The sequence below is a fragment of the Musa acuminata genome, chromosome BXJ1-6 (genome assembly GCF_036884655.1).
Source record: "Musa acuminata AAA Group cultivar baxijiao chromosome BXJ1-6, Cavendish_Baxijiao_AAA, whole genome shotgun sequence".
Classification (NCBI taxonomy): domain Eukaryota; kingdom Viridiplantae; phylum Streptophyta; class Magnoliopsida; order Zingiberales; family Musaceae; genus Musa; species Musa acuminata.
Window position 1 is genome coordinate 5,378,250 of NC_088332.1, and position 15,271 is coordinate 5,393,520.

Genomic DNA, 15,271 nt, shown 5'->3' on the forward strand with positions numbered 1-15,271 from the left:
GAGCCTACACTAGATAGCAAGGGATGGGTTATGTTCTATGTATCAAACAAAGGTGCTCAGCAAGAAACAATTGAGAGCTAGGTAGATATGGCCCCCTCCATGAAAGAAAAGTAGAACCTTCCAAATGCCAGTGGGCAAGTAGCTGTACTCCAATCTCTAATCTTTCCTCCATGGCTCCTCCGTCGCTCGACCTCATCCTGCCACTTCTCTCTTATCTTCTCAATCCAATACCCCACACACATCCGAGAGAAGTATCGTCATTATCATTCTTATTAATATTACTACATGTTATCTCTTCCTGTGTGGACTTGGAAACCCAGTTTGACTGCAGAACGTGAAGAGAGGTCGAGGACGGCCGGTGGTTGCCAAATCACCTCAAAGTCTTCCACGTATTGCTCTCAACCCCATGTGCTCCTCTTTCTCTCTGTCTAAGCTTCACAAAGTAAGAGAGAGAGAGAGAGAGAGGTTAGCATGATACAACAGTTCCATTCCCTAAAAAGTCATACTTAATCCTTGTATTTTATCAACCTTTATTTGTTTGAGGATCATAAAGCACATTCTCTCATTAAACCAAAGGAGAAGGAAACTAGAAAGAAGCTTCATGATTGAGGCTCTTTTAGCACCTCCATGATTGAGCTGCTTCACTTATCTCCTCTGTTGTTAATCTTATTCTTCCTTCTGATAGACAAGGCTCAGTTTTCCTTTTGTTCGGAGAGTTTGTATAGCTCAACGATGTCGTAGATGGTCAATAAGCACGCATGTTAACATGCATGTTAACAAAGAAAGAAGGTGATGAGGAGAAGTCAATAGAAGAGGGAGGGAGTCAAGGAGGAGGAATTGGCGACCGCAATTTACGCGATGAGGACCAGAAAAGCTGCAGACGACGACGATAGCGGGGCCCGCTGGATGGTGTCGGTTGTCGTCGCGCCTCTCTCTCTCTCTCTTCTCCATTTCATAACTGTTGTGATGGGGAAAGAGAAAGCCGACGAGTTACGTAAACGCGTGTTTGGTTCGTGCAGACAATAGCGTGGGCAAACAGTCGCACATTCATTGAAGGGGAAGTGGGAGCCAACTAAGGAGAAGGAGGTCAACCTTCTCACCCTCGATCATGACGATGATGATGGTGGTCGTGATCGCATGTCCATCGCCTATACATGATAATATCATCCTCTATTGTTTTCTTCAGTATTTTTATGAATTGTACTATTAAAACAATATCCTAGAAAAGGATCCATGATGAGGACATTACATCTTCGAGTGTTCAACTATTGAGAGATGCAACTCAACTTTCCTTCCATCATAATATTTTAACTGAATTGATATCCCATCACGGATATATTAAATTTTGACTAGTACATATGTCATATTCCATCCATCAAGGGGTAAGAATGAGCACAGACATTAGTAAAATGATAATTATGTTCATAGAGTTCATGACGACAACACATTTGTGATGAAATGGGATGTATCTGCCTGCTTTAATGGCCGCCGGCCGAAGTCGTTCGTGTTGGTGACCATCTCCTCTGGCCCGTGTGCTTGTGTTCTACTGTTGCCGGATAGCTCTCTTCCTTCTAACAGCAGCATGTAGTATGTGTCTCTGTGATAAGATGTTGGAAGTGATGTCTTCTCAGTTTGTCCAAATGAGGAACTCAACTAGTTGGACCAAGATGAGCAAGACACTGTTGGATCACTTGCATGCTCAGACCCTCGTTAACAGATAGATATGGATCATGAATCATGTCTCCCCTGTCATATCATCAACAACATCTCGGTGCAACAGTTTGTTCCATCATATCATCACCTTTTAACACTGTTTGTGCATCAGTATGGATACCAGAACTCTATTTGGACCTTAGCAGATACCTGGTATCCAAATCGGAATCATATTGGACCTTGAATTGGATTAGTTTTCAGCCACATTAGGTGTATATAGATGGCATCCCACATGCAACTTTCTGATCCTGTAATGCAGCGTTGCCTTACTAGAAAGTCAAGAAACTGAGGATTCCACTGACAGTCTGCAGCAATTAAACCGCTCATATGCCTTCTGAATCGAGTCAACAGAAGGGAACATGTATTGCAGAAAGAAGGGGAAGACTTCCTGCCATCTATCACATTGGCATCTGTAATACTTCTCGTAGATCTGCATGCAACGAGAAAATACCATACTGCACAGGTTATTAATTCCCAAGCTATTCTTAGAACCGACATGTGCTGTTCTGCATTCAACAATCATAAGCACCAGATAGATATTACCTAACCTACCGACATGCATGATTCCAGATAGCGATATCTAGGAATCCTCAGCAATCATTTGCAATGCTGATTACACTGTCGGTAGCACCTGCATGATCAATGCAGGTAACAGATACAAGTTGAAGAGTAAAAACAAAGAGTGAAAATTAGGGTTCTTAGCAAAAAATTCCAGACACCTTCACATTAAACACCAATGCACCAGCTGTACTGTAGCAACATACCACTTTAAGTGCTCTCAGCTATTCATTTCCCTGCAATAAATGGCACCATTCAAGGGCTCAGTAAGCCTACAAAGTCTTCTCTACAGTTTAGGTGATCAGCAGTCTTGACACACATGAACTAGCAAAGTTGGATATATCTCTCCGACAGTTGCATGAAGGGAACTGCAGCTACAGTTTCTTCTTGTTCATACCTAAGGAATTATTGAAGGCCAGGGGCCAGGAGATGGACATATAGTGACTGCATGCATGTTTTCCTCTTGGCAACCTGATCACAGTGTAAACATGAGCCATCTAATGTCACATATAGTATGCATTGATACTGAATTAAGATAGAACAAGTTAGATGAATCATATGGAATAAATTCCCCTATTTCATAGATAAAAAACAATTAACACTTAGACTACAAGATGTTGAATTTTCACTACTACTAAGTACATGATGATAAATAACTTTGGTTGAGGCATTAACTCAATCTGCAGGAAGTAGGACCTCTGCTCTTCATTGCCAGTAGCAATTAAACCAATTCAAGAATGCACCTTCCAAGTTCTCACATGGTAAAGGCATCCAAGAAATTTTTGGCCATACATGATAAAATCTGCGAATAATGAGAACAATTTTTTGGAAAATGTATTTATATATGAATGGTTATTTTGCCAAATAAATATGCACACATAGGCAAAATATGGGCCATGTCACACAGCAGAACCGATTGGGCCGGTCACGCGGCCCGTATAAAGTCCGGTTTCTTCAATCTGTCATGCAATTCAAGTCACGGTCGAGTCGAGTCGCGTCGTTTCGGCTCCCCGTTTCCGGTCGCCGCTGCCGATAACCGTCGCCTTCAAAAGCCCCCTCTTCAAGGATAAAACAGTACGACCTACTTGATCGTCATATCTGATTCCGATCAAACCTTGGAAGGTTCGAGTTTTTTCCGTCGTCGGATTGCGAAGAAAAGGAACTTGTTCTGATCTTTAATTTGTTTTCCTCTGCTGCAGGTGATGTGCAGAGTGTCTGGATCCTCTGTGATTTCAACTACTAATTCCACTCTCATGGCAATTGTAATTGTCGAGGTGTGCACAAATTTCTTGTCGTTGCCAATATCATGCATGCTCTTGTAGCAACCCAATAAGGGGGTTTTGCAGAAATATTTAAAGGTCGTTCGATTCTTGACTCACGGCTTTGTTGTTGTTATTGTTCGATTCTTTCCAAACAGAAGTGTATCGGTAAGAAAGAGTTCATGCTTAGCTTAAAAGTTGTGCCTGTTTATTAGGGTTTCGAAACAGTTCTACAATCCATTCCCATTGTTAATTATGACCGTGAAAGATGTTGAAGACGGAAGAGCTGCGGTTTCAAGAAACCAAGAGGTCCTAAAGAGAAACTAGTCTTTACCGTGAAAAATTATGATCTGGGAGATCATGAATTCATTGGTTAGAACTCTCCTAATCATGCTTTATCTTCTCCTAATCTTATCATTTACTCTTTCATCTGTTCTCTGGTTATTGAATTGGAAAAGCAAAATAAGATGCTGCCAAACAAATGATCACACTTTTTATCTGTGAGTCTTCTCAGTTACACTTGAAAGGGGAACACACAAATGTTCAATCAATCAATGTTGATTCATTTATTGTTGGATAGATCATGTTTGTCAGCATTCGCCTTCTATAAGCTGGAGCAAGGCGGCAATTTCATGTACGTACAGTTGAAGATTGGTTGATATATGAATTCAAAAAATGTGTTTAGTATTTCAATGAAGTCATGATATGGAGATTCCCTTTCTATTTGGAACTAACTTTTGCTTATAGTGTGTTTCATAATCAATGAATGCCTTTTCTTTCAAAGAAAAATATTAATTGATTTTGAGTTGAGGGTTTATTTTGTGGTTTTGCCTTGGGATTCTTGGATATGTGGTAATTGTCCTACTTTCAACTATGCAAATAAACCATGAACATTATAAATGTGGAAAACCTCATATGTTCGGTTAGGTTGTGTTTTTACTCGACTAAATTTCCCTTTGAACATGATTTATCCATCTAGTATGTGGATGAGAACAATTTTTATGATTTATACTTCTATTGTAGCTCTTTATTCGAGGACCTCAAGTTATTGATTATGCTATCGTGAAATGAAGAAATCTTATAGCTAGGACTTAGAACCTTGACCATATGCTGTTACAGCCTCAAAATCCATATCCATTTATTTCTTCTCAGTTCATATTTGAAAGACAAGGATGAAATATTTTGCCTTCAACTGTTTTTGGGTGCTTCAGTACTTTCTCTACCGCCAAGGAGAACCGTAAATTGGAGTAACTACAGACTTGACATGGAGATACTTCTCCAAAGCATGCATTCCACTGTCCCTCCCGAATCCACTCATCTTATATCCACCAAAAGGGCAATCATCATCAAATGCAAAGTAGCAGTTAATCCAGATGATGCCTGCACGAATCGATCTTGAGACCCGGTTGGCTATATTGAGGTCTTTCGTCACAATCCCAGCTGCCAGTCCATATCTTGTATTGTTGGCTCTCTCAATTGCCTCCTCGATTGTCCTAGCAAAATAACAAAGGTGACTTGAAGAAAGCTTTTGTAGCAGATAATTCTCTTTTCTGAAGGTGCAGTGTTTTGTAGTGCTTTTGAAGTGTTACTTATGCTTATTCTCCTCTTCATCTTTTGTGTGGTTACTTATTATCACTATGACCAAGTTAAGTTTGATCCATATATATCTAGGTGAATCAGAAACTAGATGTTTTGTGCTAGTGGATTACCTCCAAACTAAATTAGAAACAACCAGATGTTTTTGAATCAAAATCTTTTGCCTGTATTGTACTATATTTTCATTAGTTTCATGATATTAGTACCCATTATTTCCTACATACGTTCTTTGTGCATATGTCAAATCTTTAACATTACATGCTGCATTTGCCTACAAAATGCAAATGCACATGATTTCTGTGAAGCATACTTGAATCATCTATACTGTATCGTATCAAATGAAAACGCCAGTAAGAAGACTTACTTGAACTTCATAAGGGACATAACAGGTCCAAAGATTTCATCTTTAGCTATCAGCATATCATCCTATCCAAAATATTACATGATATTAGGGAGGAATTTCTAATTTGCATTCTAAAAAATTATTGAATTTTACCTTGACATCTGTGAAGATTGTGGGTTCAATGTAGAACCCTTTCTCACCACAAGGCTTTCCTCCTGTTAGCACGGTAGCTCCTTCTCTCTTTCCGTGATCAATGTATTTGAGAACTTTCTCAAATTGCTTCTTATCAACCTTCATGATGACAAGGGAACTTATGAGCATAACATATTTGTGAATGAAAATTGTCAGTGAGGATTTCTTTAAAGAAGATCACCTGGGGTCCTTGATGAACATGGGCATCAAATGGGTCTCCTACTATCCAGTTTTTTGAACTTTCTGCTATTTTTCTTACAAATTCATCGTAGATTCCTTCTTGCACATAGACACGCGATCCTGCCACACAAATTTCTCCCTGTAGTTGGATTTGACTGTCAATGGTGTTATCTTCCTGTATGAAAACAAAGACTACTAGATATAGATTGGGTGAAAGAACCATCCATGCCTTGTTAAAAAATATGGCTTTACGAGCAAGATCAACAGCCATATCCACATCTGCGTCATCGAAGATAATAACTGGTGACTTCCCACCTAATTCAAGAGAGACAGACTTCAAATTGCTTCTTGCTGCTGCCTCCATCACAAGTCGTCCTACTTCTGTCGATCCTGTGAAACTAACCTAATACCAAAGAAAATATAATTGGCAAGCTAATCCACAATGTAGTGAATCTTTTAGAAGTTTTGGAGCCAGGTTGATATGCATTATAAAGATTGATGATCTATGAAACATTTGTTGGATGACTCAAGATATATGTGATGGATGACTCAAGCTCATGAGACATTTGTCACAAGTCAGAGATTACCTTGTCCACATCCATATGAGCAGTAATGGCAGCTCCAGCTGTGTGACCAAAACCAGTGACAACGTTAAGAACTCCATCAGGAATACCTGCCTGCAATATTGATGGAATTAGTCTAATTTCTTCTGATCTCATTCCAGATACATCATATTTGACTTTGATTCATACATCATATGACCCTTTAATTCAAACTATTGTTCTTTACCAGTGTCAGAGTGTTATATCTGCTGCTAATGATTTATATTCATACTTGATTGGTAACCATGTTGCTTAATAAAATGATGCCTTGTTGATTGTTTACAGCAATTTCCTGTTAAAAACTTATACGAGAATCTTTGCAGGTGTTTTTTGAGTTTATGCCAAATGTGCTATGATCAAGAAAGCCATATTAGAAACAACCTTTACAGGTAAAAATACAGAAGTGATTTCATATACTATACCTGTTTAGCCAAGTGGGCATAGTAGAGAGCTGTGAGTGGGGTCTGTTCAGCTGGCTTGACGATCATTGTGCAGCCAGCTGCCAAGGCTGGGGCGACCTTGAAGAAGAACATGATCGTCGGAAAGTTCCATGGGATTATGTGACCGACTACTCCGATGGGCTCCCGCAGTGTATACCCCTGAAACTCTCCTGACATCTTCAATGTCTCACCATGGATCTTGTCAGCTGCCCCTGCATAGTATCGGACCATGTTCGAAGCTCCCGGCACATCAAGAATCTTATTAAGTAAGAATAGTTTTCCTGCATCTAAGCACTCCAGTGCAGCCAGTTCTTCAGCATGCTGATCAATCAGGTCTGCATATTTCATCATAATCCTCCCCCTTTCCTGATCAAAGTAGAAAGAGGTAGATATGTCTTATAGTTATTCTGACATTCCTATATTTTAGATACATGAGCTTCAGAGCACCGATGTTTATTATAGTAGCTTCAGAGCACCATTATGAGATCAGATGAGTTGCAGACAGTCCTTTAGGTGAACGTTATAGCTTGCAGCTTTTAGAGAATGATTTATACAAACTGAACAACAATTATAGCATGACAAGATCGTATCAAAAGGAGAAAAATATATTAGAAACTATATCTGGAGATATCATTTAATTGACTCCAAGTTCTGGTTGACTCCTTTTGTCTAATAGCAGTCATACTCTAGCGTTGGGTTCACTATGTCATTTGTTATCATAGATAAGCACCCTCACTTTGCTGATTGCATGTAGAACATTTGGTCCTAACGTCTGAAGTTATTTTCAATCTAACCATGGAAACCACATTTTGCTAAGTAGTTGGTCAATCATTTTCAGCATGCTCAACATCAGCATGGTGGTAGCTTTAAATAATTAAAAGGGAAAGACAACCTACAAAGCCAGACATGCGAGGCCATTTGCCATGGTCAAAAGCTTCTCTGGCTGCGTTCACTGCCAAGTCAACATCCTCCTTGTCACCGGCAGCTATGTCGGCAATCACTCCTCCGGTACGTGGGTCTCGTGTCTCAAAAGTTTTTCCTGTATCAAGTATAATTGAAGTCAGATATGATTGGGGAAAAGTCCCAAATGTGTTTCTTGTATCAGCAACGATGTAAAAGATATAATTGAAGCCAGCACCATTTTGTGTCTCAAATTTTGTTTGTTTCCAATTGTCGTAAATAAGTACTCTTGTTATTCATTTTTTGGAAAAGCCAATTATATGCTTTTGCCTTTGGTTTTTTATGTAATTCCAGCACTTTTTAAGTTCTAGTTGCCCTCATTTAGCGAACTGATGTGATCATACAGAGAAACCCAGAAGAGAAAGAAAGAGAAGACAAGGCGACAAGGAAGACGAGTGCTTCTTTACCCGAGACGGCGTCGACGAAGCAGCCATTGATGAAGAGCTTGGTGAACTTGATCTCGGGCATCTTGACACCGTCTTCTGTGCTGTCATTAGCCTCGCTCGCCATTGCCGAGAGGAATGGAATTGCTCCCAATGCTTCAGGCTTCACGTTTTAAGGTTGCTGTTGCTAACGCTGTGCTTCTCACTCGATGTTGGTAGCAGGCGTGGATGGCACCATTCCCACTCATAAATTTAATATTATATCCACAGCTCATGTTGTAGATAGCGAATGATCGAGTCAAACTTACCCTTTTTTTGGGAAACTCGAATTTTCTATTATTCAATTTTGTTAACATTTATATTTATTTTAATTCGAGAAATTTTAATGGTTAAGTTTCTTTGATTGGAATCGGATCTGTAGAAGGACTGTGGATTTCTCGGTCAATGATTAATTTCTTTTCCATAAGTCACAAAATATGTGTTTTTTTTTATAATTTTTTTTAATTTTGTTAATTACATCAGATTTATTTTTTCCAAATGTTTACCTCGACAATCTAAGGAATGATTTTGGCCTGATCTGATTCAACATAAAAGTATTTTTTTAAATTCGATTATCCTTTTAAATTAGACACATAATTTAAATTATTTCCCTTTCGTGATATAAGATAAAAATAAAATTGGAAGCACAATGGTCGATAAAAAGAATTTATGATGGATATTTACGTTGCAAATTAGAGGATACTGACGTGAGTTAAATCACGACATGGTTATTTCTTTTTAAAAAACCCTTATTTTGGGTATTTTCTAAACAATTATCTATATTTTATTTTTTCTAAATCATACTCCTAATTCAAGAATTATCCAAATTATCCGTCCTCATCCCGTGTCGCCTCCTCTATCGTCCTCATCATCGATTCATCTTCTTTCTTGCACTGTTATCCTGCGTCGTCTTCACCGTCGCCCTACACGAGAAAGAAGGGGGCACGAGGGCAACCGTCGAGCCTCGCACCTTTCTTATGAGAAGGCTGTAGGCGACAAGTCCAATGACACAAATGGATCGACTTTGAGAATGTATTGCAATTACTTTAAAAAAGGTTTTCTATCATTTTAACACCTTTACTATTTGGCTAAATATTTTCTTATTTTTTATTAAAAATAAAATAAAAAACTCTCATAATATTTTCAATAAAACATAATGCATATAGTTTCAATATATTTACTAATTAAAGTCTGAGCTAGAGAAACATAATTCAAAACTTAGATTCATTTCATTTTCTTGGGATGAAAATTATTCACGCTAAGTGAAATTTAAGTTTTTAAAAAACACTTTACATATTGTAGCACCAAGAAATTTATTTCAATAAATGTTTTATGTTTTAAATTTTATCTACCAAAAATTCCTATAGATTGAATTTTGTTAACATTAATATTTATTTTAATTAAAAAAAACTTTAATGGTTAAGGTTTTACGTTTCTTATGGGTTTAATTAAACAGCCTATAGTTCACAATAGAAGAATACTCGATCTTATTCTTGGAAAGCATATTCAATCATACACCAATCCGAAGCCTCCCGATTGATTTCTAAATCTTATTTTTTGTAATTCATTAATCAGATCGATTATGTTTTGTTTTTTGTTCTTACCCTTAAAGACCTCCAAAGAAATGAGAGTCTAAAATTAGTCTCTTCGCCAGCGTTTCATTTTGTCAGTAGCTTTGTAGTGTTTCTTGTTTGTGTGAGGTAAAATGGCGGGGTGGGCGTCTCACCGGTCGTCCTCTTCGCCAACAATGCCAGCAAATACTCATGTGAAGATAGCATTTGACAGCTGAAACAACACAATGAATGATGCCAAACGTATTGATCCATACGGATGAGATCGTGTGATCCGTGTCGCCAAAGTTCAATACAATTGCATACAAGAAGGGGTTCCATGATCGCATCTACCGAGTTTGTAATAAGATGGACCGGTAAAGATGATTTTTACCTGTCTTGGCCACCACACAAATGGATGTATATAAAACGGAGATTTTTTTATACTCTCTTTTGTTTTCAAATTTTTTTAGATGCTGACATTTTTAGTTCTCTCCTATCTCATTCTTTTCTAATTTTCTAAATGTCTTTTGTTAAGGTCTGCCACTATCTCATCGTAGTCATCGCTTTCGTCTCATCGTCCCAATCCTATCATGGTTGTCTCTTTCTCCTCCATGAGATTGCTTTCATCTCATCGTCTCAATCCTATCGTAGTTGTCTTCCTTTTCCTCTATGAGATCTCACTCATCGTAATTGCTTTGGCCTCGTCACCTCTATTTTACTATAAGACCTCGCATTATCGTAGACAATCATCATAAAGTTAGGAAGATTAGTAGGCATATGATAATAACACCTTTTTCATCGCCTCTTCTCTTTTATTGTTGCTTTTTCTCTCACTTCCTCTATCATCGTCAATCATCAATGATGAATGGATCTTTCCTTCTTTTTTTTTTTACCTCCTTTTGCTTTGATAACGTAATTAATAAATATATTATTATCGATCGAGAGAAATGATAGGATCAAGCAATGAGGTAAAAGAGATGATTAACAAATACAATAGGATCAAAACGATAAGATAAAAAAAATAACGATAGAAAGCAGTGGCACAAGAGTGACGATAAGAGAACATGGTATTAAAGAATAATAAACACTAAAAAAAATTTAAAAACGGATGATATCTTACGGGAAAAGCCCAAAAAGAATTTCAAAAAAATTACCCAATATAAAATCATCCTTCGTTCATTCATTCATTCACATAAACTTCAATGTACATTGGGATTAACTATATTTACTTTTACGAGTTGAGATGAGATGAACACGGACATGATAAGGTGAGCTTCGGCCTTGTGGAAAGGACAACAAATGATATCATCCTCACATGTCCCAACTCTCAATCAACTTTCGAATATTATATTCTGACCTCATCGGGTTCTCTGAAGGAAAGATCAAGTCCGATTTAACATTATCATCCTCAATTTTTGCCAGAAAAGATGATTGATTCCTCAGCTCGACAAGCCTCCAATCATAAGCTTCCAAATTGGATCGTCATCGGCATCAGCCTCCAACGAGGAAGAAACAAAAATCTTACCCTTTAAACGTGGGATGACCAATATAAATATTAAAGGAGAGAAACTTAATAAACATGAGAAAAAAAAATCATAGGCTCTTATAAAAAGAATAAAAAACAAGAAAAAAAAAAGTAGGCTGTGAGCTTTGACTTTTCAATCTATCCGATCCGATCCAAACATCTTTTCCTTCATTTAATTGGAAGCCTAAATTATATGAAATGATGTGAAAACGGGGGACCAATTTGCATGTGCCTGTCTTAATCAGTCAGCTTTATGAGTTTGACCTCCTGCCGAATCGGGAGATTGATCTCAAGCTCCGTGTCCAAGCCCCTGAAGTCAACATGTAGATCTTAGACTGTCTAGACTATCTCTTCATCATCCTGATGCTGGTGGCCAAGAAAGAAAAAGTCTTTTTGTTCTTGATCAACTTGGATCTGTATTGAGATATCAGCTGACCCCTCTTGTAGACCATGATTCTTCTTCATGAGCTTGAGAGGAAAGATCTTAAGATGATCTGTGATAAGGTTTGTGTCCTCTTCTCGGGATATTGATGTCTTCTGGCTTATTCATGCACCGTTCCTTTTTCTTCTTTCTTTTTCCTGAAAGATGAAGAACAATATACATTCCCACATCTCTCTTTCTCTCTCTCTCTCTCTCTCTCTCTCCTCACGATAGGAGCTGCACGAAGTCGTAGGGTTTCTCCAGCGAAACAACAAATACGTTCATCACATTCCTGTAAGTACTCCCCGCTGCATGAATTGTTGATGCCTGCGGAAAGTGATTCTTTTTCTTCTTGCTTGGAGTTCCTGTGATTCAGTCCAAGTAATGACATCTGCAGAAGAAAGACTTGCACAATTTCTTGATCCATCGAGTGGATGCAACAGCACATCTACACACATTCCCAAGAGATGCTGAGCTTTAGAATTCATCCCAATTGAAGATTTTGCCAGTATAGAAGATCATCTCTTGAATAAAAAAAATAAAGTAAACATTATCTACAAATGATAGATGAGATTATTTATTCATACTTTGGGTTTTACCAAAAAAAAATAAATGAGTTGCAATTTGAGATATAAGAGAAGTTATTGGTCCTATATGCAATCCACAACCAAGAAAAGGAAAAGATAAATGATTTGATGCAAAGCAGGTCATTGTTTTTTTGGCCCAAAGCACAGCTTGGAGTTTGTAGTTTCCCAGCTGTGACTAAATAACTTGGTCTTTAACAAAGTTGGCTAAAATATGGGCCGACATGGCTCCACTTGACCTCCTCAATCACTCCTCTCAATGATCAAATCCATCTTATAACCTAATGATGCATCTCGACACAATGGTGGCATATATTGGCTTAGAATGTACATTTAGTGAACAGATATCTCCAGAGTAAAGAGTAATAAGCTCTCAAAGCATGAGATGATCTTTCTGATTTGAGGTCTTACAACAAAGACGCAGTCAACCCTGAGACCTCCCTCTCGTGTGTTTGGATGCCAGCTTTTGTAGGACATCCTCAAGAGATCCAGCCAAAAGGCAACCACCCCATTCTCCTCTTCCTCCATTCTCTTTCCTACCACCTCCCTTGAGACAGCGGCCATTTCTGAGTTGGCCTCGTTTGAGGCCCTTCTTGCCCTTCTTGCCGTTCTGCTCTCCCCTCTCTCCTGTCTTCTCTTCGACTCCATCTTGAGGCATTCTTGATCGGATTGGATTCACGTCGGAGAAGGCAGAATCGCTTCCCCGATCATCGACGCTAAGGATTCAGTTGTGGTATTAGCTTGCATGCCTGACTGACATCGACATTAGTACTAACATCCCGAAAAAGAGACAATGAACGACCTCCTCTCCACCACCTCCTTCAAGCAGTACACCAACCTGAAGCACCAGGTGCAGATGGACCAGATGGAGGCGGGCATGAACGGGCCGGGCGCCGACGTCGGTGCCAACCTCGAGAGGTTCTTTGAGGAGGTGGAGAACGTGAAGAACGACCTCCGCGGCCTCGAGAGCCTCTACCGCCGGCTGCAGGAAGCCAACGAGGAGAGCAAGACGGCCCACAGCGCGAAGACGATGAAGGCGGTCCGCGCGCGCATGGACGCCGACATTGGTCAGGTGCTACGGCAAGCTAAGGCGGTGAAGGCCAAGCTCGAGGCGCTGGACCAAGCCAACGCGCAGCACCGGAACATCCCCGGATGCGGCCCGGGGAGCTCGGCGGACCGGACTCGGACGTCGGTGGTTAGCGGGCTGGGCAAGAAGCTCAAGGACCTGATGGACGACTTCCAGGGGCTGAGGACGAGGATCGCGGCGGAGTACAAGGAGACGGTCGGGCGGCGGTACTACACGGTGACGGGGACGCACGCGGACGACGACACGATCGAGACGCTCATCTCGTCGGGGGCAAGCGAGACGTTCATGCAGAAGGCGATCCAGGAGCAGGGGCGGGGACAGGTGATGGACACGATATCGGAGATCCAGGAGCGGCACGACGCGGTGAAGGAGATCGAGAGGAGCCTACTGGACCTGCACCAGGTGTTCCTGGACATGGCCGCGCTGGTGGAGGCTCAGGGCCACCAGCTCAACGACATCGAGAGCCACGTCGCGCACGCCAGCTCGTTCGTTCGCCGGGGCACGGTGGAGCTGGAGACGGCGAGGGAGTACCAGAAGAGCTCCCGCAAGTGGTTCTGCATCGGCATCATTGCCGCTGCTCTCCTTATCACCTTCCTGCTGCTTCCCGTTCTGACCACCATGATTAGATAGGAGAGAGAGAGAGAGAGAGAGAGAGAGAGAGAGGAGCGGGAGTCATGCTTTCTCTATCTGTAAAGACAATAACCTTCACAGATTTCTTTTATCGTTGTTGCAATGGATCTTTTCTTGGATCCCGGTCACTACAAAAACCTTAGAAGTTTTGATAGTTCTGACATTGCTGCAACGGATCATCTACAGTTCTTAATATGTTGCGTGACCGAGCTGAGCATGAACGAAGAACATGGGGTTGTTGATCATGAGCATGAACCGATGCATCAAATTTCGCCGGCAAAAATTAATAAGATTAGTGCCAACAGTAATTACAATAATAAGAAGATAGATTCACATTGAATCACACTCAGATATTAATGATCAACATATAATTGAGAAGTTAGTTTTGGTCAACTTCTACTCATCTGCCCACATGCATAAAAGTCCAACATAAATTGTTTGAGACTATCTCCCTAGTCATCCACATCGACAAAACGTCAAGAGGAGGACGTTGGGGTTGTTGCATATTATTCTCTCTAAAACTAAGTATAAAAGCTAATATCCGATGCTATACTAATTGGTTCTCTTTTTAAGAAAAAATTCATACCGAATAAGAGAACTTGATCACTAACTCGAGCGTCGGAGAAATCAGATCAAAAAATTTCTCTTGACATCAATCTTTGTGCAAGTGGCACCTTGAGATCTCGATACCTTAAAGCCATATCAAAGCCACCTCATATACTCCTGCACCCTGTAGTTTAAACTTTATAGGAACGATTTTGCCTCATGCTAACTCATTCACCACAAAGGTCGATACCTAAGCAGGGCCCCAAGTCACTAGGCCCAAAATGGCATCGTAGTGAATTCTTATGTGCCTTGCATCAATGACTGACAATAACTGTCATATCTTATCGAGATCAATAATTGTCCTATCTTATCAAGATCAGAGACCTGAATGATTAGGCGATTAACTTGATCTTATTCCAAGCTAGCTAGTAAGAAGGCTTAGGGATCAGGTATAAAAAGAAACCCATCAGCTCATGTCGAGAGGGGATTCTCTACACGTTAACTCAGTCATACAACTTACACTGTTGTCTTCTTCCCTTGGCTAACTTAAGCATCAGAGGAGTCATGTCGGGTAACCCCTGGTGTCAGCCTGTCATGCAGGATCGTCAGTCGCCCAAAGACACTTGGATGACCCATCCTCTAGTGAAGGACCTCACAACC

General features: G+C 40.1%; 2 protein-coding genes and 1 long non-coding RNA gene across 3 annotated transcripts; 2 read left to right on the forward strand and 1 right to left on the reverse strand.

The window, feature by feature from the left end:
• The first annotated feature begins 3,269 nt into the window (after positions 1–3,269).
• LOC135675801 (uncharacterized) lies at positions 3,270–6,902 on the forward strand. Its single transcript, XR_010514005.1, has 3 exons — positions 3,270–3,393; positions 3,471–5,040; positions 6,767–6,902. It is a non-coding gene; the product is annotated as an uncharacterized LOC135675801 (long non-coding RNA).
• Positions 4,644–8,464, reverse strand: LOC135675800 (aldehyde dehydrogenase family 2 member C4-like). The gene is made up of 9 exons (XM_065186323.1): positions 8,251–8,464; positions 7,780–7,922; positions 6,866–7,249; positions 6,429–6,518; positions 6,071–6,244; positions 5,843–5,980; positions 5,623–5,760; positions 5,491–5,552; positions 4,644–5,023 (listed from the first exon to the last, which is right to left on the reverse strand). The coding sequence occupies exons 1-9, from the start codon at positions 8,351–8,353 to the stop codon at positions 4,750–4,752; spliced, it is 1,506 nt and encodes a 501-aa protein (XP_065042395.1). The 5' UTR covers positions 8,354–8,464; the 3' UTR covers positions 4,644–4,749.
• Positions 8,465–11,960: 3,496 nt separating this feature from the next.
• LOC103986979 (syntaxin-124-like) lies at positions 11,961–14,160 on the forward strand. Its single transcript, XM_009405141.3, has one exon. The coding sequence runs from the start codon at positions 13,142–13,144 to the stop codon at positions 14,063–14,065; it is 924 nt and encodes a 307-aa protein (XP_009403416.2). The 5' UTR covers positions 11,961–13,141; the 3' UTR covers positions 14,066–14,160.
• Positions 14,161–15,271: the final 1,111 nt, after the last annotated feature.